At 44.4% G+C, this 27,695-nt stretch overlaps 1 protein-coding gene across 1 annotated transcript in view; it reads left to right on the top strand.

Moving 5' to 3' along the window:
- Positions 1 to 27,695, top strand: part of OVCH2 (ovochymase 2) — a 1,298,878-nt gene that overhangs the window by 317,867 nt on the left and 953,316 nt on the right. Inside the window, exon 5 of the mRNA XM_069623602.1 lies at positions 14,731 to 14,826. Coding sequence (XP_069479703.1) covers positions 14,731 to 14,826 — 96 coding nt within the window. The remainder of the gene's footprint in view (positions 1 to 14,730; positions 14,827 to 27,695) is intronic.

The raw sequence follows: 27,695 nt of genomic DNA, 5'->3' as shown, positions 1-27,695 counted from the left end.
TGTTAAAAAACAGAGTATTAACAATGTGCAGGGACAGTTACCTGGGTCATTTAGGGGGGGGTTAGATGGTGTTGAGGGAATCGGGGGCCGCTACGAGGCTCTAGAGTTCAGATTAAGGTGAATTGAATCCCCTCAATGATATACAGGGAATACCAATCCAAAATAAAGAGGAGATGTTAAAGTTGTCCCTTTTGGCCCAATACAGAATGTGGCTAGTACTTACAAGATGGCTGCCATATATTCAAGTCACCAGCATACACCATGGAGGGACATGTGACTATCAAATGTGTTGTAATGCTTTCATTTAAGGGCAGCATCCACACAGGCTCAGTTTTACTGCTGAGTTTTTGTTGGAAGTACCCAGGAAACGCTGCAGGTATGGGTTTCAGCAACAAACCTGGGAGATTAGACACAAGAGGGAGACTGGGTCCCTGGTACTGTGAGCGATTTGTAACTGGCTGATGTGTCACTTTTCAGTAGGAAGAAAATCACCATTGCTGTGTAAAATAAACAGCTGAGAAGTTAGCCTGTGTAAAATCAGGAAGGCAATACAGTTAAGAAATCACCATTTGTAATTCATGTAATTTATGGGGAAAACCTCTGACTGACTGGATGTTTTTTGTGTGAAGGGCTACATATATTTGTATGCTATTTTGTACTTCAGATTGACAATCAAGAGTGATGTGTTCACGATATAAAGGTTAGAGTACATGATTTATGTACACTAACCTCGTTTTCTATTCTCCCCTCAAAGCACTCTGTAGGGCAACACCCTGGATGTTCTCATCTCCTCAGACCTCACCGTCTCCAACCCTCTCACCACTCCTCTCTCCTGGAGAGATCACTTTCTCCTTTCCTATCATCTCTACCTCCCAAGCCAGGCCAACACCAGCACTGCCACCTACCTTCTCGATCATCCGGCCCATGCAGCGTATGTCAGTTGAGGCTTTCACTGCCACTTTCTCTCCCTCTCCCCCACCTCTAGCAGCCCCACATACTGACACAGCTCCAATATTCTATCTCTGATACTCTCAATCTTCTTGCCCATGTCACGAGGAACCCCTTGAAGCCCAAAGCCAATTGTAACTCCTGGTAGGGCTCCAACCTCATCATCTTTAAACGCAAGTGTAGGATAGCTGAGAGGAAATGGTGGGCATCTTGTGCATCCTCTGACAAACTGGCCTGCCACCTGCTCCAAAGGCAATAGCGGCTCTCTCTCCGCACTAAGAAGAGAGCTCACATCCAAGCCTGTGTCTCTGTGGCATCTAACAACTCGCCATACTCTTTAATCTGCAAGGATCTGGCCAATCCTGCTGCAATCTATACTTCTCCTGTCCCCTCCCAGGTCCTCTGAACAGCCCTGGCTTCTTGCTTCATCTCTAAAACCCAAGACATCCTGTCCACCCTCTCGTCCTCTCTTTCTCTTCCCACCTCTCTCTCCGCTGCCGCTGAACCCCCTGCAGCTGCCTCTCCTCCCTCTTAATCTTCCTTTCCTCTGTTCTGCCCATACGAGATTTCTAGACAAGTGAGATCTAAGAAAGTCTCATCCAAACAGTGGATGGCTGACTTCTGCAACCACTCCTTCACCAACGCAGCCTTCCCCTCCCCCTGAAGCACTCTCTTGTGAACCCTCTTCTCAAGAAACCCTCAGCCGACCCCACCTGCCCGGTTAACATGATCTGCATCACTCCTTTCCTGGGCAAACTCCTGAAAAAGCTGGCCATCTCCCAGCTTAACTTCCACACTGATTCTGTTGGTTGTCTCCACGACCATCAGCCTGTCTTCAGAGCAGCCAGAATCATGGAAACTGCTCTCCTGAACATCCGGGATCACCTGCTCGCCAACCTTGAATCTAATCTCCCCTCTGTCCTCTTCTTACTCTGATCTCTATTCTGCCTTAGGCACGGTCAACCATGCCATCCTGCTCAACCGCTTCTGTGATAACCTGGGTATCACCAATCAGGCCCTGGCCTGGCTGACCTCTTTCTTCTCCAACCGACACTCCCAGGTCCAACTTGGGTCCTTCCTTACCTCTATCTCACTCTCTACCTGTGGTGTTCCCCAGGGGTCTAACCTCTGTCCCTGGCTTTTCAACCAATACCTGGCACCTCTCGCCCACCGCATTGCTGATCTCTGCTCCAACTTTCAGTGCTTTACGGATGATACCAAGCTCATTTTCAGGCTCCACTCTGCCACCTCCTCCCCTCTCTCATCTCGCACTGTCTTTCTGCAACCCAGGAGTGGTGTGCCATCAACGACCCCTGCCATAATGCCAGTAAGACACAGATCCTCCTCATCGCAAAAACTGCACCTTCCTTTCCTGTCACTCTCTGGCCGGCCTCCATTGGCCCTGTTCCTGCTCCCACCTGTGAGGCTAAGAACCTCGGGGTCATCTTAAACTCCACACTTTCTTTTTCTCTTCACATCTCGGACATCTCTAAGAATTCAAACTACCAACTGCACCTCCTCAGAGGTATTCTTCCTTTCCTCACCTTCCCCCAGAAGCTCAATGTCTCTAGAGCTTTGGTTCTCCCTAGGCTGGGCTACTGCAACAGGCTCTTCTTAAATCTGCCTGCTTCTACTCACTGCCCTCTGCAACTAATTCAGAACAGGACCGCAAGACTTGTCCTTGGTCTCAAGCTCAGGGATCATATCTCTCCAGCCCTGAAATCTCTTGATTGGCTCCGAGTGGCTGCATGGATTAAGTTCAAAACCCTCTGCATAGTCCTCAAGGCCTTCTGGTGCCTGGGTCCGCAATACCTTCAACTTTCCCTTCGGAAATACCTTCCTACTCGAGCTCTTTGCTCCTCCACTTCCAACTCCCACAGGGTCAGTCGCTTCTCCAAGCAATGAGCTGGAGGCAGATCTCTTTCTTCGGCTGGGGCCTCCCTCTGAACAGCCTCTCTGCCTCTCTGAAACTTGAGGCGAACTATCTTCGGTTCTGGAAGCACCTTAGGACCTTCCGATTTTCTTCTGCCTTCTCTCTTCCTCTCACGTGCTGGCTACCCCCTGAATTCAGGCCCAGGTCCCTACCCACCCTGCTGCACACCCGCAGTGCCTCCTAGCAACCCTTGCACTTGGGTCTGTATCTGCAACCCTATAGTCCCCTTACCTGCATTTATTGCACACCCTTCTCTCCGCTAACTCTTGCACTTGCCGCCTGTGGGCCGCACTTCTTGTTTTGATCCCGTGTTCAGCACTTTCCACTCCTCCTCTGCTCCTTGCACTTTCCCCTTCCGCCTCTCCTGCACTTGCGCGATCTCAATGTTTCTGGGCCTAGTAAGATTGTTGTCTTGTCATCCCTTGTTCTCCTCCCTTGCCTCATCGCGCCCTGAAACACATGTGTATGGGCATGCTATAAATAAAATATATCAAATCATATATGATATATTTTCCTGGAGTTTTGTACAGACCTCGAGTGACGATTATTGAGTAACTGTATATATATCGTCTAGGTTATTTAATTGAATGCAAGATTAGAAGAACACTCTAAAGGCCTGAAGATGGATACTTTATCCGAAATGCATTGGCATTAATTTCTGGAGGAATCTAACTGAATATCTATAGACTTACCTCGACTAATGAGAAAACTGTTTAGTGTTTGTTGATTATATAATAGAAGTAAATCCAGTACCTCTTGGAAAAGACTGGGGTGTACAGAGTTGGAGAGTGTTATGATTTGCTTATGAAAAAAATGTATAATTGTTATCTCTATACCTTTTTGAGTTTATTTGAATTGTGTTTTGAGTATACACAACCGCATCCAATAGTTGGTGTAAACAAAAATATTTTCGAACATTGTTTTGTGTTGTTCATTTACAGTTGTTTTTTCCAAAGCATTTATAACGTTATGAATTGAACTAGGGGCATCATCCCCACAGGAGTGCATTTGGGTCACCTACTGGCGACATTGGGCTCAATTATTTTAACCATAGGATACTCCCACTGTCGGAGCTCTCAGGCGATTGTGTGATCAAGCAACAGGACGGTGCAAAATGTGTTGCTTGGGGCGGCTTCATTTTACCTGCTAGATATATGCACAACAAAATGTTGTGATATTTCATTACGACATCCTGTGATGTGTAAATCGTGCATTACATGGAGTGCTGTATTGGGATGTTTGTCACCTTTGTGACCTTCCTCCTCCTTTTCTCATTAAAAACAAAATATACCTCATTACGAGTTCTCCGCTCCGGACTTAACGTTGCCGGTATAGCCATACCGCACCGTTTCCGCGATCCCCAAATTATGACCTACGAACCCGGAAATACCACCACTATAAACCGCCACTGTGGAGTCAAGGCACCCGTAAACTTCGCCTGCATGGAAACCCCCCGTTACTGGCAATAGGTAACACCGCGAGCATAACGAGTATCACGGACATTGAAACACCGCCACAAAAATAGAGCAAAAAACGTGAACACGGTGATGGTATCAGTGCCTGGTGAGCTGATCAGGCCACAGGTGCACCAACTGAGCCCACCTGGACCCAGCAGGCCACTGGGAGCCTACAAAAGGGCCACACCTAGGCCAACTCCAAACACAACTATGCAGGCAGCAGCATTAGCAGCTTTGGGACTGGGGCTATTGTACCAATAGGCAGCACTGCACATGATGGCAGTAATGGTGCAGAGGAGGATGAGGCGGAGGCGGAGGAGGCGCAGGCGGCACTTAGCAAACCCAGTACCCATGCCAAACCCTATTGTTCAGCCGGCACGACCCCGCAGGCAGCCTGAAATACCACTCATCAGGGCCTCACCCTGGAACCTGACCCCAGGACAGATCCACACATTATACTGGCTGGACCGTCCAACAATCATGTACATCACCACCATGATAGAGGACGACATCAGCAGCCACATTGACATCACCACCACCATCCCGCACTCCTGAAGGTGGTGTTGGTACTGCATTTTCTTGGGACCGGAACTTATTAGCACACAGTTGGTGAGCTGCAGGGGCTCTCACAACACTGTTTCTCAAAAATATTGGTACAGGTACTAGATGCCCTTTTGCGCCATGTGTCGGAACACATCGCCCTACCCCGTACTCTTGCCCAGGTCATTGCCACCAAGTTGGCCTTCCATGCCATTGCAGGCATGCCAATTGCATAGGTGCAGTAGACTGCACCCACATAGAGCTGAAGAAGAGATATGGGTGAAACCCTCTTTTTTAGGGGGCCTGACTCTAGAGGGTTAAAGGTACAGTAAAATAGAGGAGGATAGAGTCAAAGGCTTCCCTGACCAAAGGCGTGACAGGGGATCACTGGGGCCTTGCAGAAGAGCTAGGTAGCTACTAGCTTGAACAGAGATCATCGTTAGGTACAAAGACAAAAGGTTTTATTTTAACAGAGAGACATATTTACAAGATTATGCATGTGCCGTGGCACAAAAAAATAGTATGCTTAAATACATTCGTAGTCTGCATATTGGTGAGTTAGTACAGTTGGTGAGAGTCTATTTTATGTATTGTTTCAAGTCACAATACATTAACATTGTCGACACATAGGTTGGTGTTTCTGGTTCGGTAGATTGGTGGCAATGGGCAGTGGCTGGTTGAGTTGGTGCAGCTCTGCAAAATTGTACCGAACTGTCTTCAAGACATATGGTCGTGGTTAGAATTTGTTAGATGAGAAGGGCGTCATCCTGTAGTTAAAATTGTAGACTGTGTTTAGTAACGGTGATCACAAACATGTATGAAATGCCAACTAATGGAGTGGCTGCAAGGGGTACTGGACCTACTATGTGGATGTCAATAGACGCCATGGCTGTGCTCTTTTTGTTTTTCAGGTGCTAGTCAATGCGGCTCAAGACCCTAGAAGACAAAATCAAAACAGATTCTGTAATACCAGAGATCAAAACACATCTGGAGAATATTGAAGAGGAAATAAAGAAACTATCCATCTATGCTATTTTTTCAGAGATAGCCCGGAAAAAGAACCACCAAAATCAACAGGCCTGAAACCTCCTTCAACTTTTACTCCACTCTCTTCAATGGTTTCTCCAGAAATATTATCCTTTGAGAATCGTATTCTCCTCGAAATGCACAGCATCTTCGACAAACAAACTCATTTCAAAAACAACCTTTCGGCTCCACAAAGGCTGGCACTCAAAACGCTAGAAAAGCACACAAACTTCCTCATTAAACCAGCAGACAAGGGAGGTGGCATCGTACTCTGGAGCAACACCTTGTATGACATCGAAGTCAATAAACAATTGTCAAATACTAAGTTTTATAGGCAAATACCATCCAACCCCACATCCAGGATCCTGTCCGAAATCACTAGTCTCATGGGCCATGCGTGCGACGAAGGCTGGATAGACGATGATGAGAAAGCATTTCTGGTGAACAACCACCCAATTATCCCAGCTTTCTACCTGCTCCCGAAGATCCACCAGAATCAAGTCAACCCACCCGGAAGACCAATCTTGACCGGAATAGGATCAGTCCTCAGCCCCTCTCCATCTACATTGACCACTTCCTGAGGCCTTTCATCTGTAAAATGCCTTTGTACATCCAGGACACCACGACAATGATAAAGAAACTGGACGCCATACAAGCTGCACAAGAAGACCTACTAGTGACACTAGACGTCAAGTCATTATATACTAGTATCCCACAAACCGAGTGCCTAGAAGTACTAAAAACCAAGAACTATTTTCATTTTTGAACAAACATTCTACCAGCACTGCCAAGGAACAAGTATGGGGGCAACATTTGCCCCGGACATAGCCAACCTGTTCATGGATGCTTTTGAAAAGAATTCAATCTATAATGAACACAATACTTTCAAAAACTCGATTGCTTGCTGGCTACGATATATCAACGACATTTTCATGATCTGGAAAGGGACCACAGAGAATCTATACTTGTTCATGAAATGGCTGAACTCACAGAACAATTGCATAAAATTCACCATAGATCACAACAAAGACAAAATACCTTTTTTAGACCTTGAGATCTGCAAAAATCAAGACAACAACTTAAGCACTACGTTATATCGCAAACCAACATCAACGAACACCCTACTTGATTTTTCCAGTTTCCATCCTTCAAGCCTCAAGATGAACCTTCCCTATGGCCAATTCCTACGGATCAGACGCAACTGTTCCACACTAAGTGAATATGAAACCAAAAGAAAAGAACTTGCAACTCGCCTGAAAAAACGAGGGTACCCAAACCACATCATCCGCCAAGTCAGGAAACGAGTAAAACATACCAATCGAGATGTCTGCCTCACTCAGACGAAAAGAGAACAACTCAACACAAAAATGACCTGCGTGACTACCTTTAGTCCATTGAGTAATTCAATCAAGAAAGTAATCCTAAAACATTGGGACAAGCTTTAGACTGACTCTTTTAAACCGGGGAAACCTAGATTTGCGTTCAAACGCAGTCGCAATCTTAAAGACCACCTTGTACATACGTACACTGAAACAGATGCCTCTGAAAGCACACAAACAACATTATGGGACCTTCCACCAGTGAAAGGCCATTTTAAATGTGGTAACTGCTCTGTCTGCACTTTGACGACAAACCTCAAGACAATTGATTTGAAAGGAAAACTGTGGACCTAGAATTCCTTCACCAATTGTAAAACAAAATGGTCTGTTTACATCATAAAATGCCCCTGTGACCTCATCTACGTAGGCAAATCCAAGAGAGAAATCAGACAACACATCTGTGATGCATCGCTCCTGCGTACGCAATCAAGTAGAAGACAAACCTCTAGTGGCACATTTCAAAGCCATTAACCACACCCACAATGACATCTTTTGGACAATACTGCAAACAGTGGGGAACCTCTTCCACGGAGGCGAGAGAGATCTCGCCCTCCTCAAACTTGAGCAAAAATGGATTTATCGCCTTGATTCTGTCAGACAGGGCCTAAACATCTCCATTGAATGGAATATTTTCTTTAATAAATAGAGCTGTCACATCTAAGCGCTGAGTGCACATGTTTCAGAAATAAGGTAGCCCATGATGTATTAGTACTTGTGTCAAAGAACACCTAGGCTACTAAACTATCAGCCTTTTCTCCTAACGCGATTACGCATGCATATTTGATCATGTTTATTTGTATATTTTAGTTTTGCATGTAACCCTTCTCCACCTTGGGTCACACCAATTGACTAAATGTCACTTTGTTCAATCAAACATGTGGCTCCCTTAAAAATGCCTAAGACTTGCATATATTGTAACATGTGTTGGTTCATCGTTCATCACGGTCCGTATATGTAATAATTTTTGATCCCGGTCCACACTAAGTGTGTCAATGGCAACACTCTCACCCCGTATATGTCAAACATCATTAATCCCACGTTCTTTCCGTGCATTGTCCGCTAAATGTAAGCAAATTGCAATATGTTGTTGTCTGACTGTACTTTGATTCATTAGACCATGGTCAAATATTATTCCAAACAGAATTTGTGATGTACACACTTTTTCTGTGCTCTATTAACTCAATCCATGGACTTTCAAATCTGTCCAACTTGACGCGATAACTAGCTTCTACTCAGTCGCTCCTACCAGACACTAACCCATTGACACATGCGCAGTGCCCGTGTCACATCTTTTGCCTCGGTCTCAATAAATACAACATATCGTAGTCACACATGCGCACAACAGAATGCAGTGACACAGCTCTTATTCTCATCGGTACAGGTAAGATCACGGCCGCGACACAGCTCCCTCTCACCTTACTCGACTAGAACGCATGTTCACCATATGTCAAAAAGGAAATTATATTGTGCCTCCTATTGCACTAAATATATGTATATTGGCCTATGCCAAGCTGCCCGAAAGTCGCTTGCAAAAGAATCCTGACCTTAAAATCAATGTAAGCCGCCATTTTAGGTTCATCCGCCATTTCAGGATTCGCTTTGTAAAAGTCACCCTGTGAGTTAAAATGGTGGACAATGTCATTCCAAAATACAACATGGCCGTCTTGACCTCTGTACATAGCTAATATGTAACTTGCCTGCAGGCCACTTGTTGAGGTCATGAAGTGACACCTTGTCCTTCGTTGACTTGTGTGTAAGGGATTACTCGTGTGAAGAAACTAAGCCACAAGTATACTATAAAAACAATGTATTCAAATACTGAACATAGAACACTTGTTGTACCGCATTGTATTAATGTTTAAGAAGACTAGCATGGAAAATCCCAGATCACACAGTTATTGCATAGGCTTGTTGATACATGTATTAAAGGCAAACCAGTTATATGCAGTTGTTCGAGACTTGGCACGAACCCTACATCGGTGATGTATTAAGTGGAATATTAACCCGAAGTGGGGCTGGACATCGTGCCCACAAAGTGTATAAAAAGCGAATGCATTCTAATGTACAGCGTCTCTCACTGAACACATTGAACCACGCTGGAGTTTGTTGTGTTGTACTGAGGGCTGATAGCTATCCGATTTTGCTCTGTTTTTGTAACTGGATTCAGTATAAAATAAAGTACTTTGTATGTTCCTTTGTAACCTGTGTTCGGTGTATTTCCTTTTGGGGTACTCAGCCTCGATATTTTGATTTTGTTTTCACACATCAAGCTACTGCATACTTACTTTTAGTCTATACGGGGCGCCACGCAATATATTTGTGTATTCTCAATGAACCTTCAAGCTACTGCATGCTCAGTTCACACGGGGCGCCACGCAATATATTTGTGTATTCTCTATGATCCTTTAATTTATTGGCTCTCTCCCGGGTACCTAGGCCCGGTCAACTTTTTAACCACTTAGGTGGTCGGCACCGTGTTTAGGGACACCTCGCATATATCTAGGACTCTCGTGCACTAACCACACAGGCACGGCCAACTAAGTTAAAACACACCATATAACATCACCCTGGCTTCACCTAATTTTGAGACTCCCTGTCTCCCCATTTATCAGATCCAGGCACCTGACTCTTCGCAGACTGCCTCCTCAGCCGCATTGACTAGCAGCTGAAAAACAACAAGAACACAGCCATGGCCTCTGTTGACATCCACATGGTAGGTCCAGTACCCCTTGCAGCCACTCCATTAGTTGGCATTTTATACATGTTTGTGATCACCGTTACTAAACACAGTCTCCAATTTTAACTACAGGATGACGCCCTTCTCATCTAACAAAGTCTAACCACGACCATATGTCCTGAAGACAGTTCGGTGCAATTTTGCAGAGCTGCACCAACTCATCCAGCCACTGCCCATTGCCACCAACCTACCGAACCAGAAACACCAACCTTTGTGTCGACAATGTTAATGTATTGTGACTTGAAACAATACATAAAATAGACTGTCACCAACTGTACTAACTCACCAATATGCAGACTACGAATGTATTTGTTGTGCTAGGGCACATGCATAATCTTGTAAATATGTCTCTGTTAAAATAAAACCTTTTATCTTTGTACCTAATGGTGATCTTTGTTCAAGCTAGTAGCTACCTAGCTCTTCTGCAAGGCCCCAGTTATCCCCTGTCACGCCTTTGGCCAGGGAAGCCTTTGACTCTATCCTCCTCTATTTTACTGTACCCACATAGAGCTGACAGTACCACATGCTATCGAGATGGTGTACCGCAATAGGAAACTGTACCACTCACTGAATGTACAGATGGTATTTGATGCCGGACAAGTGCTAAAAAATTGCTGCGCACGTTTCCCGGGCTCAACACATGACTCAATGGTTCTGCGTAATTCGACATTGCCACGGTACATGGAACGCTACGCTGGACAAAGCACATGGCTATTGGGTGAGTACAACTGCCAATGCACAGGCCCTGTGGAAGGGGTGTGTGAGTCCAGGGCAATGACCTATGTGAGTGGGCTGCTACGACTTCACATGCATCACCCCCCCACCCATGTAGTGAATAGTCAGCACAACCCACACATCACAAAGCTACACATGACAGGTTGCCACAGTGTGCACGTACACACCCTGCCACATGAGACACACAACCAATACTACCACAGGCCCATACAACTGGAGCCACTCAATACATCCACCCACACTATGCACCACTGCCCCCCCAATGCACATTATGCCTGCACATGAGACATCCTGCATCGACAACATCATCACAGTCAATTGATTGACTCGGCTATGTGTGTACATCACTCCACAATGCCATACTTCCGAACCACTATTGCCCGCAGGGGCAACTACATATGTACATCAATTTGTTGGTCAATGTCCAGATGCCAACGTTGATGACAATGACCCAGGAATGGTAATCACCCAACGGTCAAACCACTGCTTGGCACATATGGATGACTGATCAATGACACAAGATTGCACTGTATCTGATGAAGACATGATACAACAAACACTGACATGTCCCCCACATCTACATCCCATGTAGGTGATGCTGGATATGCACTGAAGCTATGGCTGATGACGTCTGTACGGAGGGCAAGGAACAGGCATGAGGAGGCATACAACAGGGCACACGTCCTCACACGTGGCATGATTGAGAGGACATTTGGACTACTGAAGGCCCGGTTCCGCTGCTTGTGCAGATCTGGCGGATCACTGCTCTACAGCCCAGTGAAGACAGGTAAAATTACGCTTGTTTGTGCCATGCTGCACAATCTGTACTTGCGCAGGAACATTCCGCTGCCCCCAGACACAGAGGATGATGATGGTGATGAAGATGCGGATGGGGATGGCTCCACCTCCTCCTGGGGGAGCACAAGATGGCCAACGAGCACGGGATACACTAATTCGCATTTACTTTTGAGAGACTGCACATTGACAGCATTGCATGGAAATGACAATGCCAGTTAATAAATTGATGGACTGCAAATGAAATGATGGATGTCCACTCATAAATGATTTTCTCAATGATAATATATTTTTTACATAACAGGGAAGAAGGTAGAAGGTAGGGAAGCTGTACACCCATGCCCACCCACAACCCAAACGTGCCCACCCCCAACCAGGCCCCAAATTACTAACCCCCTAATGGATCTCCCCCACCACCCAAACGTACCCAACCCCTTACACCCTTCTTGTCCATATATGTGTCCTGCACTGCCAAACACACGGCCTCATTTGCGTGTGCACTTCTGCGCATGGGCATCCTTGACTGAGGGCCCCGTTAGGCGACTTGAGCGCCTCCGTGGGCTGGCAGAGGTGGAGCTGGATGGGGTGGTGCTTGTGGATGGCACTGTTGCTTCCATTGTTGGCAAACGTCCCAGATATGCCTGCTGGGCAAGCAACATGGACTCCGCTATGCTGGACGTGTTGTTGTTGCATCCCGGACATGGCGTGCCAGGGTCACAATGGTGGTGGCAAAGTGTCCAATGGACCTGGAGAGTCGACGCACAGATGCACTATAACTCTCCCTATGCAGCCTGGCCTCCTCCCGCTGCAGCCTGGACTCCTCCAGCTGCCTTTCAACTAGCTGGGTAAGGCTGGCCTGCTGGTCCTCCATCCGCTGCATGCAGGCATTCAGCTCAGCCATGGAGGGGGTTGGCGACCTCAATGGACTATGTAGTGATGGTGGGCTGAACTGGAGGTCTTGGAGGGATGACAGGTCATCCAGGTTGGGCACCTCCCCCCGTTGCCCTACATCATCAGCCTGCAGTGCTGGGGCACTGTTGTCACTGCCTGCAACCTCCTCCGCAGTGCAGATGTTTTCAGGGGTGGGTTCTTTCTGTGGGCATGATGGGTGGGCGTGGCACCTGTGTGGCAGCAGGCAGCGTGGGGATGGTGGTGTTGGCTGGTACATCCGTACCAGATGCAGCTGGTGGCTGTATTGCTGAGCAGCTTGCGTCTTGCTCCTGGGCAGGGGTGCTGAATCGCCCACGTGCAGGTGCACATTGCCTCGCCTGTTGGGCCTTGTCACTTTCACTTGAAATGGCTGTGGGGACACAGAGGGCATGCTATTAGTTGTGTGGTGCTACCTGATGGGTCCATCACATGCATCAGACAGGTTGATCAGTGACCATTTACATGTACACGCATATGACTGTTGATGGCCATTGGCCATGCATTGATTGTGGGGGTGTTGCTTATTGTCTGGGTCATGAATGGGTCCTTTGGGGCACTCCTGCACTGACTGGGGGGGGTCATGAATGAGTCCTTTGGAGTACTCCTGCACTGACTGGGGGGGTCATGAATGGGTCCTTTGGGGCACTCCTGCACTGACGGGGGGGGGTCATGAATAGGTCCTTTGGAGCACTCCTGCACTGACTGACTGACTGGGGGGGGTCATGAATGGGTCCTTTGGGGCAACCCCTGCACTGACTGGGGGGGTCATGAATGGGTCCTTTGGGGCACTCCTGCACAGACTGGAGGGTGGGGGGGGTCATGAATGGGTCCTTTGGGGCATCCTGCATTGACTGGGGGAAGGTCATGAATGGGTCCTTTATGGCACTCCTGCACTGACTGTCGGGTTGGGGGTGCTGTCAATGGGTCATTTGGGGCACCCCTTGGCTCAACAAGTATTCATGGCATTGAAATGTGTGCACTTACCAGCATCTGCAGGTGGGCTCACTCCTGCCTCAGCATCGCCAATTCCACGGATTGCCTCAAGGTGGAGGACACTGCTGCAGCGCTCCTCCCATGTCTGCAGTCTCAGTGGTGAAGCAGGCCCTCCACCTGTGCCACTGTTGCGCTGCCGGTGTGCAGCAATTAGGTTTTGCACCCTCAGTCTGAGGTTGTCCCACCTCTTGTGGCAGTCCTTCACACTCTGTGCTGTGATGCCCACAGCTGTGCACTTGCGTGTAACTTCTGCCCACACCTCCTTTCTACGCTGCTGGGTTGCACAGCGTTGGTCAGCGCTGAACAGCATTTCGGCATGCTGCACAATGTGGTCCACTAGTACAGTGAGCTCCGCCTCGCTGAAGCGCTGTTTGCGCTGTCTCTGTGCAGGGATCCTGGCTGCCATGGTGGTGGTCCTTTTTAGCTTCTCAGTGTGGAGATTTAGCCTGTGCTGACTCTGGATGGCAGTGGATTGTGTTTTATATAATGGCCGCCTCTCTCTTTCCGGCGGACACGGTTTTTACACTGCTTGTGAGGCCGGTATGTCCATTTCCGTTCGTGTTTACGTGGCGATGGTGACACCGTTTCTGCATCCGTGTGGTGCGCGTGACCGACAGGCCATAATCGGCCGCTCTTTCCGCAACCTTGCGGACGCGGAAACAGTATCACTGTCGTCACGGAATCACCGCATTCCGGACCAGCGAACTCGTGATGAGGCCCATTGACTTTTTTTTTTTACATTAAGCCACACTAGCTAATGGATAATAATAGTGAAAAATCATTGCAGTGTAAAAAGTCTGATGAATGATAGTTGTATACATTTTTAGTAACATTTGCACAATTGAGAACAATTAAATGGTTTGCATTTTTCCTTTGTTTAACATAGTTGAAAGGTTCTAAAAATGTATGAAAACAGCAACTTTATTATAGGTTTATTTTGTTATATTCATTTATTAGTTGTTTTTATGTTTACAAGCATATAATGCAGAACAAAAAGACTGCTTCCTGCCTAATTTTTAATTGTATATTAAAACATGTTCTTTAGTGTATGCTAGTCCTGTGTAGACATCGCAATGTAATTGGTTTGTTTATCATGAATATGGTTTCCAATAGACGTTATATTTACTTTGTATACCCATTTTAAAGAAATGGCTGCACATCGGAAGAAATGTAAAATCGCAATTATTAACTAATCTATATACTAAAGAGACTGTGAGATTTGAATTGTTTCATTATAATTTGTACCTTCAATCTTAGGTCCAAGCGTGCAACCTGTCTGCCTTCCAACTCTGGATGAAACTTTTGAACCTGGACTTCTTTGTACTGTCTACGGTTGGGGAAGAACATTAGAAAGTAAGCCTCAATGTTTAATATATCTATTTGTTTTGTTGCAATATATGCGTGTTTACAGAAGGCTGCATGAAAATAAATTGACATCCAGGACCAACACAGAACAGAGCAGTCTTAGAAAAAATGATCTTATAGTAAAGAACACATTCTCCTGCGTATTCATCATTATGAAGATGATTTGCCACATCAATCACTTCAACTATATATGACAAAATGTGATAGCAATTGAGTATGTATGGCTCTAAAACCTGGTCACATAATGTCATTCCTTGAGCAGGTGGGAATTTTAACAGACACCCAGCCATTTCCCTTCTGCAATTCCTGGGACCGTCGGGCAGAAATGCATCAGTCAGGAAGGTGCTGCCCTCCCACCAAGGAAGAGCCCCACACATATCGTGGTTCTTAGCGATACTCGCAATAGCCACCATGATAGCTGCTCAATGTTAGACAAATTCTCAGCTGAACACTTTGGCATTCAGAACAAGTGGTGCAGGAGGGCTGGCTGGATTAGCATGGGAGCACCTTACATGCTAATGCAGTGCCCCCCACTTAGCTTCTGCCAGCAGTATTGTGTAGAAGCTTCTCCTTGCAGGATTTTTTCCACAAGCGGTCCTGCAAGCGGATCATCTACCGTTGCTGAATTTATGCAATGTCTGCTAATGGGTGTTTTGTGGCAGCCTGGCCAACCACTGTGCATTTGGCTAAAACACTTCACAAAATATCTATACCCCTGTGTACATTTGTCTACTACTTTAACTATGGACCAAAATACTTCATTAAGACTTCCAAAAAGTAAAAGAGCAAGTAAGGACATACAAGTAATGTTTAAGAATGTGAACGTTTCATTTTGCAAGCATACATGGAGTGGGTTGGGGTGAGCTGGAAGGTGCAGAGGGATGGTAGGAACTTGGAACCACTTCAATAAAACAATTAAAAATTAAAGAGAACAACCTTTAAAAGATAACATAAGGATTTTTTGGAGAAACCTAGTAGTAAAACATAATTTAAATTGGTAATGTTTACTCCACTGTTACCGACAAATCATAAGAAATGCTCAATACGATAAAAGGTGTATTCCTGTCCGACTAATCATCTTCGCCCTCACTCAAGTATGCATCTAAATACCTTTTGGAAGTCTCTGTGATGAGAGAGATAGCGCAAAATATATTTCACTTACCATATACAACTTTAACTGATCCTTAGCAAATGCTACAGTTTCCTATAAGTGCATATGTTGGTATTGTTCTACAATAAAAGTCAAAAGAATTTTTGGTGACTGATGTTTATATTTTTCCAAGGAACACACATTTCTTTGGTTAGTTAAATATTTAGCATAAACATTATTTTAATCAGAAAACAATCAACAACTCATCCTACTCCGTCAAGGACAACATTGACTCTGTCGCCCCAGCCTTGGCCAACCTCTGCAACCTCTCCTTTGCCACTGGACTTTTCCCCATTGCTCTTAAGCACTCCCTTGTGCACCCTCTCCTCAAAAAATCTTCTGCTGACCCATCCATTCCGGCAAACTAGCCCGAGCTCCATCACTCCTTTCCTGGGCAAGCTCCTGGAGAAGTTGCCAATCTCTCAGTTTACCCTACACACTGAATCTGTTGGTTGCTTCCATGACCACCAATCTGGCTTTAGAGCATCCAGAGGCACGGAAACTGCTCTTCTGAACACCCGTGAAGATCTGCTCTCAAATCTTGATTCTAACTCTCCTGCTTGTCCTCATCCTGCTCAACCTCTCCTATGCCTTCGATACAGCAAACCACAACAGCTTGATCGCACATCTCTGTGATACGCTGGGCATCACTGATCATGCCCTGGCGTGGCTTACCTCTTTTCTCTTTGACGGCCCATCCCAGGTGGAACTGGGGTCCTTTCTCTCCCCTATCACTCTCTCTATGTGCAGTGTCCTCCAAGGATCTAAACTATCCCCCTGGTTTTTCAATGACTACATGGCCCCCCTGGCCCATAGGATAGCCAGTTTTACCTCCAACTTTCAGTGTTACCTGGATGACACACAGCTCTCCTTCAGGCTACCCTCGGCTTCGTCCCCACCAATACCTGACTGTCTTTCTGCAATTCAGTGATGGTGTGCTGCAAACCAGTTCTGCCTCAATGCCAGTAAGACAGAGATTGTCCTCATCGGGACCCTGCTTCCACCTTCCTTCTCTCTCTCTGGCCAGCCTCCCTTGGCCCTGTACCTCCATCTACCAACAAAGCAAAAAATCTGGGGCTCATGTTGGACTCCACTCTCTCCTCCTTGTCATACATTGCAGACATCTCTAAAATGTCCCACTATCAAGTGCACCTTCTCAGAGGTATTCTGCCTTTTCTCACTTTCCCCCATAAGCTCACCATCTCCAGAGCCCTCTAGGCTGGACTACTGCAACCTCTTTCTAAACCTTCCTTCATCTATTCTCCATCCTCTTCAGCACATCCAGAACAGAACCGCAAGACATATCCTTGGTCTCAAGCCCAGCGACCGCATCTCTCCCGGTGCTGAAATACCTTCACTGGCTCCCCGTGGCTGCAAGGATTAAGTTCAAGACCCTTTGCATTGTCAACAAGGCTTTCTGGGGCCAGGGCCCACTCTATCTGCAACACTCTCTTCCTAAATACTCTCCTTCCCGTGCCCTCCGCTTGTCTTCCTCCAACTCTCTGTGGGTGAGCCTCTTCTCCAAAGAGAGACTTGGGGGGCAGATCTGTATCCTCTGCAGGTGCCCCCCTCTGGAACAGCCTCCCTGCCTCTCTCTGTCTTGAGCCGGATCTCCTTAAGTTCCGGAAACTCCTCAAGACTTTCCTATTCGCCTCCTCATTCTCTCTCCCTCTCCCCTGCTAACCACCTCTTTCCGCTTTCTCACTCTCTCTCCTCTACTTCTGCTCCGTCTCGCTGACTGGCTGTTTGGTGTACCTTCAGAGCCTCACAGGTCCCAAGCTTTCCTTGCCAGTCTCCTGCACTTGACTGTGGGCCTTGCAGTTGCCTCAGCAGTACTGCACTATGGTTATGACCCATGAGAGTGGTATCTCTCTGCACTTTACCCATAATCTGATGGGGCTGGGCGCACTTGCTCCCTATTTCCCATCGTACTTCCTGTTCTGTGCACCTGCACGATCTGAATGTACCATGCCTAGTAAAATAATTTGTCTGGTCTTCCTTTGTCCTCCCCTCCCATGCATGGTTGCATTTTGAAACACTTGTGTATACGCACATAATAAATAAACAATCAATCAAAGAAACTCATTTTGATGCATATCATGAAACTTGTTCATAACTCATTTCCAGTTATGTGGGATTTGGAATGACATTCATGTATGGCATACATATTGGTTTGGATGTACATTTTTTTAACTGAGTGTCATAAGAAATCACACAGCTGCTATGTCTTCGTAGCTGTGACATTCTTTTCGCGGTGTACATTGCCGTGGGACTTGTTTTTAAAAGCGGTGGGCTTCAGGGGTCTTTAGAAGGAATAGTAGGTATAAATGTATTCAGCGAAAAGGGATGCCATGGTAAGAGGACCCAATCAAATCACACTTTAGATCTCTGCATTTCTCTCACTGTCACCCAAGGTTGATTGAAGAATGAAATATCTTTAAAATAGCATACATAATCAAGTGGCCCAATTGAATCCAGTGCACACAGATACTCAGAAATGCTGGCACACGTTCTAAACATCCATGTTTTTTCAGTCCATATTTGGTCTGATTTTACTAGTCAGCAGTGGCAGCTGGTGAATGTTCTCACTTGAGCAGTGCAATTATTTCCCACTGAAGAGTATGAGCAATCAAGCATAGGGAATGTGCCCGAATGAATGTAAGGATGCTTGGAAGGGTCCTTCCCCATGAGATTCTTTTGGTGCATTTTTGAGGTAACAAATGAACAATTCCAGAAAGGCTAGTTTATCAACAGTACACAGGAGTATTTTCCTCATAATTGTGCACACATTATATGCCAGTACTGCCACTGAAATCATATTTTCATGATGCCTGTTCCCACACTCTTAAGCATGATTGCCACTGTAAAGCACACATTCATGATATCTGTACCCACAACATATCCTTCACTGACATTGTAAAATTAATTTAATGATGCTGAGCTTACAATATATACCAGCACATCAACTGTATAGCACATGTTCATGATGATTCAGACACATTATATACTGTACTGTACTTTGTTGTCATTCTTTAGTCTACATATTGTATAAATGTCACTGCCTGTATTATATGTTACAAGTGCCTGGATGCCTAAGGGTTTAGTGCGCTACACAAATGCCAAATAAATAAATAAATATACATTAGCATTGCTACTATAAAATTCTCCTGGAAGCCAGTGCTTACAAACTAGAAAATTTATTTTTCAGGACATAGGGCCTCATTCTGAGTTTGGAGGTAGCCAAACAAACTCATCGAAAAAAACATACAGGAGTGTGGCGAAGTGTATATAAGCGGTGAGGGTAGGGAATAGTGTTTAATTATAAGGAGAGAGAGGTTTTGGGGGGGGCCTCGAACCCAATAAGGAGAGGGAGGTTTTGGGGGGGGAAACCTTGGCTTTGGGGAGGGGGACCTCGAACCCACCAACAAAAAAAGAAAATTAAATTATTTTTTTTAAAAACAGATTTTGCCAAAAACCCATCGAAAAAATGACTGTCGATAAATGAACATAGAACCATTTTAAACTGCTTAGCTAGAACCTTTTTACCCATCAATTTATACTTAAATATGTGGAATAAGCTGTAATTTGCCATTGGAGATGATATGCATATCAAAGTGAGTATGGGGTATATTACCATTTTAGTAAATCAACTAAATGTTATTGAAAGTAATCTAAGCACAGATACATTGAAAATAATTGAGAAGACTTTGATTCATAATTAAGTAGACAAAGCCATCTATTTCTTCAAAACAATCTATTATCTTAGTTTCTGTTATTAACATAGCTAATAGAACTATATAATTGCATCTGCATGTTAGGTAATTGCTAAATACGTTTAATGGTCAGCACAGACACGGTCAACAGCACTTCTTTATTGAACCTTTAAGGATTTTGTCATGTACAAAAAACAATGTACAAAAAGGGATTTTTGGAATAGGTTTTCTATACACCAAAAATATTAAAATTGTTCACTTTGAATTTCAGGATTTACCGCATAAACCTCACCCTTAGCTTGAACCAGTGCACATTGTAACAATTTAGAAAATTGATCAGCCAAACACTTCAGCAGTTGTATATCACCTGTCAGTAGGTGTGGATAAAATAAAAGCTATGTGTGGAGTTCCACATCTTCTTTTTTTGAAATCTGTTAATGTGTCAGCTGTAAGAAAAATCAATAACTGGACTTGATTTTAGGTGAGCTTACTTCATGAAATCTTTAATATCAGCGGTGCAGGAAAACAAAGACAAGCAGGACACAGAGAGGTGCATATTACCGTATGTTTTATTCCTTCTTCACTCATTTGCTCCAATGCAGAAAGTGGAATATTACCATAAAATCATCAGAGAGGGCAGTTGGTCTCCAGTTAGTACAATGTGAAGGCAGGACATCCCAGATCCCAAGGTCAAAAATGAAGTCTTGTCAAAATAAATGTGCAGCTTCAGACAAAGAGTACCATTAAGAATTGAGATTTTCGTAGCCGTGGTAGCATGGAAGCAGCCTCTCTCAGTGTTTTGTTAATGTGATTTTGGCAGTGAAAGCATTCTTCTACATAATTGTGCTGGTACAGCAGTTTCAAATGTTAGAATGCATGCATCATTATTTGCAAAGCATTTCTTGTCCTTTCTGCTAGAATACACATTATCCAAGATGGTTTCCATTTTGTGACGATGTCACTTAATTTTTAAAATGGACACACATTGCATGACTACATTATGTTGACTTACAGTTACATTTCCCATCTTTATTTTGAATACATGTTTATTTGCATTTTTCACCTCACAGCCTAGTTTGTATAAAGAGCAACATGTGCATTTTGTATTGGTCTTCCTGTTTAAACTCTGATACTCCCATCTACAATTCTATTGCTGCACATGAGGTTCCTTCTGTGGCTGGAGTCTTAACTACCAGTGGCAAAGCACAAAAGCAAAGTCAGACAGCTTGAAGTAGGGAAAGGGCACTTACCTCTGAATCATTGGGAAGAGAGTAGTGATCACAGCCTAGGCTGTCCAGAACTGGGAAGAACGTATTTAGAAATTAATTTTTAAATTATCTGCAAACTCTTGAATTCTGGGGCTTTGCTCAGGGTAAGCATTTGGACAAAATGCAGCATTACCATATGAAACCAGTAAATTCTAGTGTGCTACAAAATGGCAAATAACTACTGGATTTGCATGATCAAATGCAGTCTGAGCAGCAGATGTGTTCTGCAACAGGGGAATCAATCAAGAACCTCTCCTTACATAATACTTAAGTACATTTTGACCTTTACTTAGGAAAAATCAGGCAGGCTGTGACTCATTGAGAGAGAGATAGTGAGAAACCTGCCGTTATCCTCGTTTTAAGTGCTTGTCCACCATTGTTCTTTACTCCTCCCATGAGAACTGCCTTTCTGTTCTGTATCCTATCCCAAGAAACCTACATTTTGGCACAGCCATCGCCTAGTCCATCTCCTACCGGGTAAGAGGTATTTTACCTCCTCTTTCCCCAATCGGCATATATTGATCTACAAAGTGTTGAAGTAACCATTATAGTAGTATACTCCCTTGCCTGATGCTCTCCAAGATTCTGGGAGGAACAACCATTGATATCAGAGGAACTCATGGTGGCAACAGTAAAGACAGACACAAGTGATCACAGTTCAAGGGTGTATATTAAACTGTAAATGCAGGGTGGAAAAACACCTGACCTAAACCTAAATCTAAGATGGGAGCAAGCTTCGACCATCAAATGAAAAATAATGCAGTCCTTGTGGCATCTTGTCAAAGTAAAAGGCCTATACTAAAAAAAAACAATTGCCAAATCCTTACAACTAATTACAGACAGAGTGTGGGATTGGGTTTTCAATAAAGATAGAAGTGTTCACAAATAATAAGTCAGGATGCGATTAGCAGGGCTCTCTCTTCCCCACGTTTTGAGCATGGGACAAGGTGGATCTCCTGAGCACAGCACACACTCGAGCTTTCCCAGCACGAGCGAGACAGTTCCATACCAGCTATCAGGTTCTTCAATGGTTAGGTCTCTTTTCTATAAAAAGTGTCTTGGCTTCGAGGGCCTGAACTATTCAACAACAAACAAACAAACAAAGCGTTCCTTTCCAAATGGACTTGAGGCAATTACTTTTCACCCCCGGATCTCCCTCTGTCGGGCTCGGAACCAAATGACAAGGGGGACAATTCACTTCCCCTGGTCTTACAATACTTCTTGCATTCACAAATCTTAATGTCTTTTCATAAATTCACTATGGTCATCCCACGGTCGGGTTCACTCCTGTCAACACACTGTTCATGGGACTTCAGGCTTCGCCCGTTCTTGTTAGCATCCTTCTGCTGGTTTATCTCTTGCCAACCTTAGCAACACACTGTTCATGTGCTAACTTCACCAAGCGGGATTAATGTCCCTTAGTTTCACAATCATCTGTTGGTCAAAGACTCGACTGTACAGAGGATTTTACAATTCCCCCGTATGACCACTTTGACGTTTTCTCACCTTTTACCAAAGCCTTCTGGTTAAGGTAATTCCTACCATCGGGTAATCGCCCAGAGTTTCCTGCGTGAGCACCCATGTGGTTCTGGACTTCTCTGTTGCTGGTTTTTCTCCTTTTTCCTCAATAGTTTTTTTAAGTCTTTCAAAGTTCAAATTAACCGTTGGCTACTTTTCGTTCAACACAGTTCGGTTTCTTATCGACTCTCCCCTCGACTCACCGGCTGTGATGAACTGCTTGACTTTCTTTCTCCTTGGAGTCAAGGTTTGTACAACAGAGACAAGAGTCTCTTCCCGGCTTAGTAATCAGCAGAGGAGGGTCTTTTGTACCGTTGAAATCTGCTGAAACACACGCTGACTATTGTTCGCGGTCTTATGGTTCCTTCTGCAGAGCTTTCACACCCCTTGGTCAGAAAAGGAAAGTTCACTTCTCTCCTTGTCACCCTCTCGGTATGCGCCTTCTTTCTAGACCCCTTGAACTGCCGTGCTGAGTTAGCTCTCATGTTGTGCGGTCTGCCTTGCTCATCCTGTGCTATCGTGCTCCACCTTTTATCCCTATGAAGAAGGGAAAGGACTGTCCGGTGTGTGTGATTCTGGTCAATTGCCTGACTCTTGTATTGGGACATGTCAGGTAAACGGCTCTGGTGTTAGTCTGTTGTCTTTCATGTTGTGCGAAAGTGTTTGTGTTGGAAAAGGGGGGGCAATGTTTTGGAATATCCTTTGTGGTAGGATGGGGAAAGGTGTTGAAAGAAGGGGGATACCGCGTCTCACCCGTCGGTGTCCAACTCCTACTACCCAAGTACCCCCATCCAGGTGATCCTCCCTCACTGGTCCACCTCCAGGAACTGGATCCAATAGTGATGGCCGTGTCCTGCCTATCTGGATGACAGATCCCCAGGGACTAGCTGGGGAGACACCTTCAGGTTTCTCACACTACCCATCAGGTTGTTGGACTGTAGTAGGTGAGGTGGTGGGCAGGTTAGGTGACCATAGTTGTCCAAAGCGGTTTACTTTGGGACTTAGCCCTTCATTTTGTCTCTCTTGCATTGTCACTCATTGTCCCTGATGCTTCCAGGATTGCGATTGTGATCAGGTACTGACAGATTAATGTGACCTTCAAAGTCTCACTCCAATGCCATAATGAATATATTTGCAGTGCTCCGAGGAATGCAGATGGATATGACTACATATTGCAGTGACAACGTGGCAATGGCATTCGAGCTGACTTTGCAGAGGCCGGTACAAGCTCTCAAGGAGGGATTATGGGAAATCCAAGGGCTGGACCCTCAGAAGTGGGGAAGTCAATACAATCCCTTTACACCTGCCTCATTCCAATATTCCTAAGGGGCAGGATCATTGAAATCCAATAAGAAAGAAACAAGGGATTCACAGTCTGGTATAGAGATAGGGGGAGCTCAGTTACCCACACCCTGTATACCAGAAAAGTTTTTGGGTAAGTCATAAGAATTTCCGAGATTGATGATGCAATGTTTGGTACACTTTATGAAGAGATCCCAACTTTACTCTATGGGTAACGAGAAAGTGGCATTCATTTTAATAAATGGGCCAGCATTAACATTGGGATAAATATTCAGGACCCAATTTTGGAAGACTATACTCTGGGTTTTCAGAAAGATGTTCGAATTTAACGGCTACGAAATATCGTTCTGTCATGGGCTGTTAAACCTTAAACACACGAAAAAACAGTTAATCACATACACAGCTAGGCTTAAATATCTGGTAGCGGAGATGACTTGGGAGGAAGATAGTATTCTACAGAGGGTAGAAAAAAGAAAACAAAGACACAGTTGTTCAAGTTATTCCATCCTGAGCAACAATAGAGGAAGTAAGTAATCTTGCACTAAAAATAGAACCTAGACAAGAAGAAAGAAAGGGTGAATGCCAAAAGTTCCAAATGAAATACACTATTCCTCGAATAGTAGAGGAGAACCTAAGGGGAGGGGAACACCTGAGTCTACGCAAGTAGGGTGGATTTGGGGATCTGTCTGCATGCAAGTAAGGGAATATAGAAGACATTTCTGGTTCTACTGTAACCTAACTGGCCATACAGTTGGAAACTGACCTGCAAATGGGCTCTCAGTAAAGAGGGGAGGTCTGTAAGGCCCAGTAAAGTCAACTCTCCTCTTGCCCCTTTAGTAATCATGTATAAAGGGGAATTAGCTTAGTAATGGGAGATGAGGTGAAGCTAGAGGCCCAGACGCAAATACATTGTGAGGTGTTTGTGAATTTAATGCATACCCACTTTGAAAATTCACAGGCTGCGATCATCTATAAAAAGAATTGTGTTGAACCTGTCCATTCTGTTGATGGCTCTTGCCTAAGCTCATGGCCAATTACACATCAGGTGCAGGGTGGTTTCTTAAGACCTACCGTACATACCACTATGAGCACATTATGTGTGACTGCATCGATGCTCCAAATTTCAGTACCATGTTGCTGGAATAGTTTGTGAGTCTAAAGCTTCTACATAGATAAGATTAAATATCTGGGCCCAGGATATAGGGTTGGCCTTCAATATAAAATTAGACAGGCCATCTGGCCCTGGGGCTCTCGAGTTGGATATTTTTGATATGTAAAAAATGATATCCTCTATATTGTATTCTAATGTTATTTTGATATTTCTGATATTTGTATATTTATCCTCACAATGTTCTTCACGGAAATTCAGATTAGTAAAATGCTCCATCCAAACTTGCTCAGGCACTGCATTTATGGTTAAGGCAGCTTGGGGTGCATTAGTTACTTGATTTCATTGCCGCCATATGGCACCTGAGCTTCGCATGGCTAGGGCTCGCAGCATTTCTTCGCCATCTTGTTGATATATGTGCGATTTTCTGCTTTTAATCCAGTTTTTATATTTTAATCTTAATTGTTTTATTTTGCTACCTTCCTCAGATATAGAGAGTTTATTAAGTTTTCTAATCTCTTTACATAGTAATGTCTTTTGTAACTTGATATCCGGATCAAATATATGTTTATCTTTAAACATTACTTTTTGGTTCCCACAAGATATTTCTCTAAATAATAAGAGAGCATTTACATAACGCCCATTAGAAGATAGATCAGTTTTATTCTTGACTATGGAATTACTCAGGCAATCATACAATTCGCTCAAATGATGAGGGGCCCACCTTAATCGATTCCTGCCATTAGATATTTCTATCTTCAATCTCAGATATTTATCCGTGTCAGAGGAATCTTGACACGTCCATGTCCATGTCATGGTCAACTGATTATGATCACTATGCTGCTATTCTTGTATTGCAAATTGATCTTTTAGTGCAAATGTGGAGCGATCTGTATATATAAAGTCAATAATGATTTTTTGGTTCAGACAATGCCACTTTGATTGGGCCGGAACATCACCATCAATCGTGCCTTTAAGCATCAGCAATTGTCTAAATTTTACAAATGCATTCCATCTCGTTAGTGCCATTGTCCGATGTTGTTTTTCATTTGAAATGCAATGTATATTTAAATCCCCCATAACCAAAATTGCAGTTACTTTAGTGTCAGATACTATCAGATCAAACATTTCTTCCATACCTGCTATAAAACCATAGTCTGATATAATGGCGTGGTTCCAGTATATGTTTATAAGTGCTATGACCTGAGTATTATATGAGATACGCACCAACATAGTAAATGGATTAGGTTCCGCCGATTTAGTCAAAGACAATTTCGCTGATATTCTAGTTGCTATTAACAGGCCTGCCATCGGTCTACCCTTTGCCTGTTTAATAGCCGGTATGGTAATTATATTATAGTTATCCCACATATGCTTGTGGCCACGCGTATTCCAACTCACTAACTTGATAGTCTTAGATATAGTGGCATTTGATGGCTATGATATTTCCCTTAATCAGTGTTGTTCATTCTTTTGATTCCAGTAGACTCTAGTCTCATGTCGATTATATCTAGGTTTGTTTGTGTGTTGTTCCTCTTCGTTCGGAAATTGATTTGCACTTTTCATATTTCCTCCCAACGCCTGCTGTTTTCTTTTTTCTCCACCTTGTTCCTGCATTGTATCATATGTAAGCTCAAAACCAAGTTCATACGGATCTCGTCTAGCCCGCCGTATCAGATTCAAAACCACGCCAGTTTGCATCCACATTCTAGCAATGGATAAATCAGACTCATATATAAATTCTACTTGATTTATATCCCTGGTAGTCAGATCCTCTAGGCTAGGAATTTCTGAAAATATATTTAATATAGATGTTTTATTCAAGTCATACATCTCACTTGAATTTAATTTGCATCGAATTATCAATGTATGAAATAAGGGGCCCGTTTTACGGGTTTCAGTCTTATTGTTCATGTTGTTATGTGGTTTTGCTGCTCTTGTTGTATCACTTTGGGCATTCAAAGATTTTCCATGGTCTCTATGGGACTGTTGTTCATTGACCATGATCTGGTCAACAGAACATTTTATATCATGTCCCGGAATTAAATGTTGTTGTTTGGATTTCTCTATTAGGGCTAATGTTGGTTCGAGATTGGTCAGTCCACTATTATGAGTTGTTATTTTCTTTACTGATTCAATCGTGATTGCTCAAATTTGTAGGTGTTTTTTTTTAAACTTTTTATTTAGCTTGGCAGCACAGGTACAGGCAAGTAACAAACAGGGCATGTATAATCAAAGCAAAACAGGCATTACAGATACATAGAGCAAGTACAAAGGTCAGTTTATACACATGGGGGACACATACAAGGTCCGCATCAGCAGGAGACATGAATGAGCAGAACTTTAACCAGATATCTCTAAGTCTGGAGTGGGGAGACTGTTGTATCGCCCAGGATTCCTCGGTGTCTGAAGCCCATTTGACCGCCCTGAGCCACTGTGCATGAGTAGGTGTGGCAGGCCGGAGCCAACAAAGTAGGATAGAGCGTACTGCTAGTAGCATACAGAGGCCAGCCAGCTTCCTGGAGTCCCGGTGGAGTTCTGGGAAGTCATGAAAAAGACACTTCATCGGGGATGGGGTGATAGGGTGATCAAGGATATCCGACATGGTAGAGCATACTGCACCCCAGAATTGAGTAAGGCGGGGACAGGACCAGAGCATGTGGATATAGCCAGCGTCGTCGTAGCTACACCTGGGACAACTCGGGGAGAGGTAATTCGAAATACGGTGCAGTCTGGTCGGGGTGTAGTGGTACCTGTGGAGAAACTTGAATTAGATCAGTTTGAAGCGGGAGTTGAAG

Source organism: Ambystoma mexicanum, chromosome 11 (assembly GCF_040938575.1).
Source record: "Ambystoma mexicanum isolate Mex_15411 chromosome 11, UKY_AmexF1_1, whole genome shotgun sequence".
Classification (NCBI taxonomy): Eukaryota; Metazoa; Chordata; class Amphibia; order Caudata; family Ambystomatidae; genus Ambystoma; species Ambystoma mexicanum.
The sequence above is the reverse complement of the archived record's forward strand: the minus strand, read 5'-3'. Positions and strand labels throughout refer to the sequence as shown.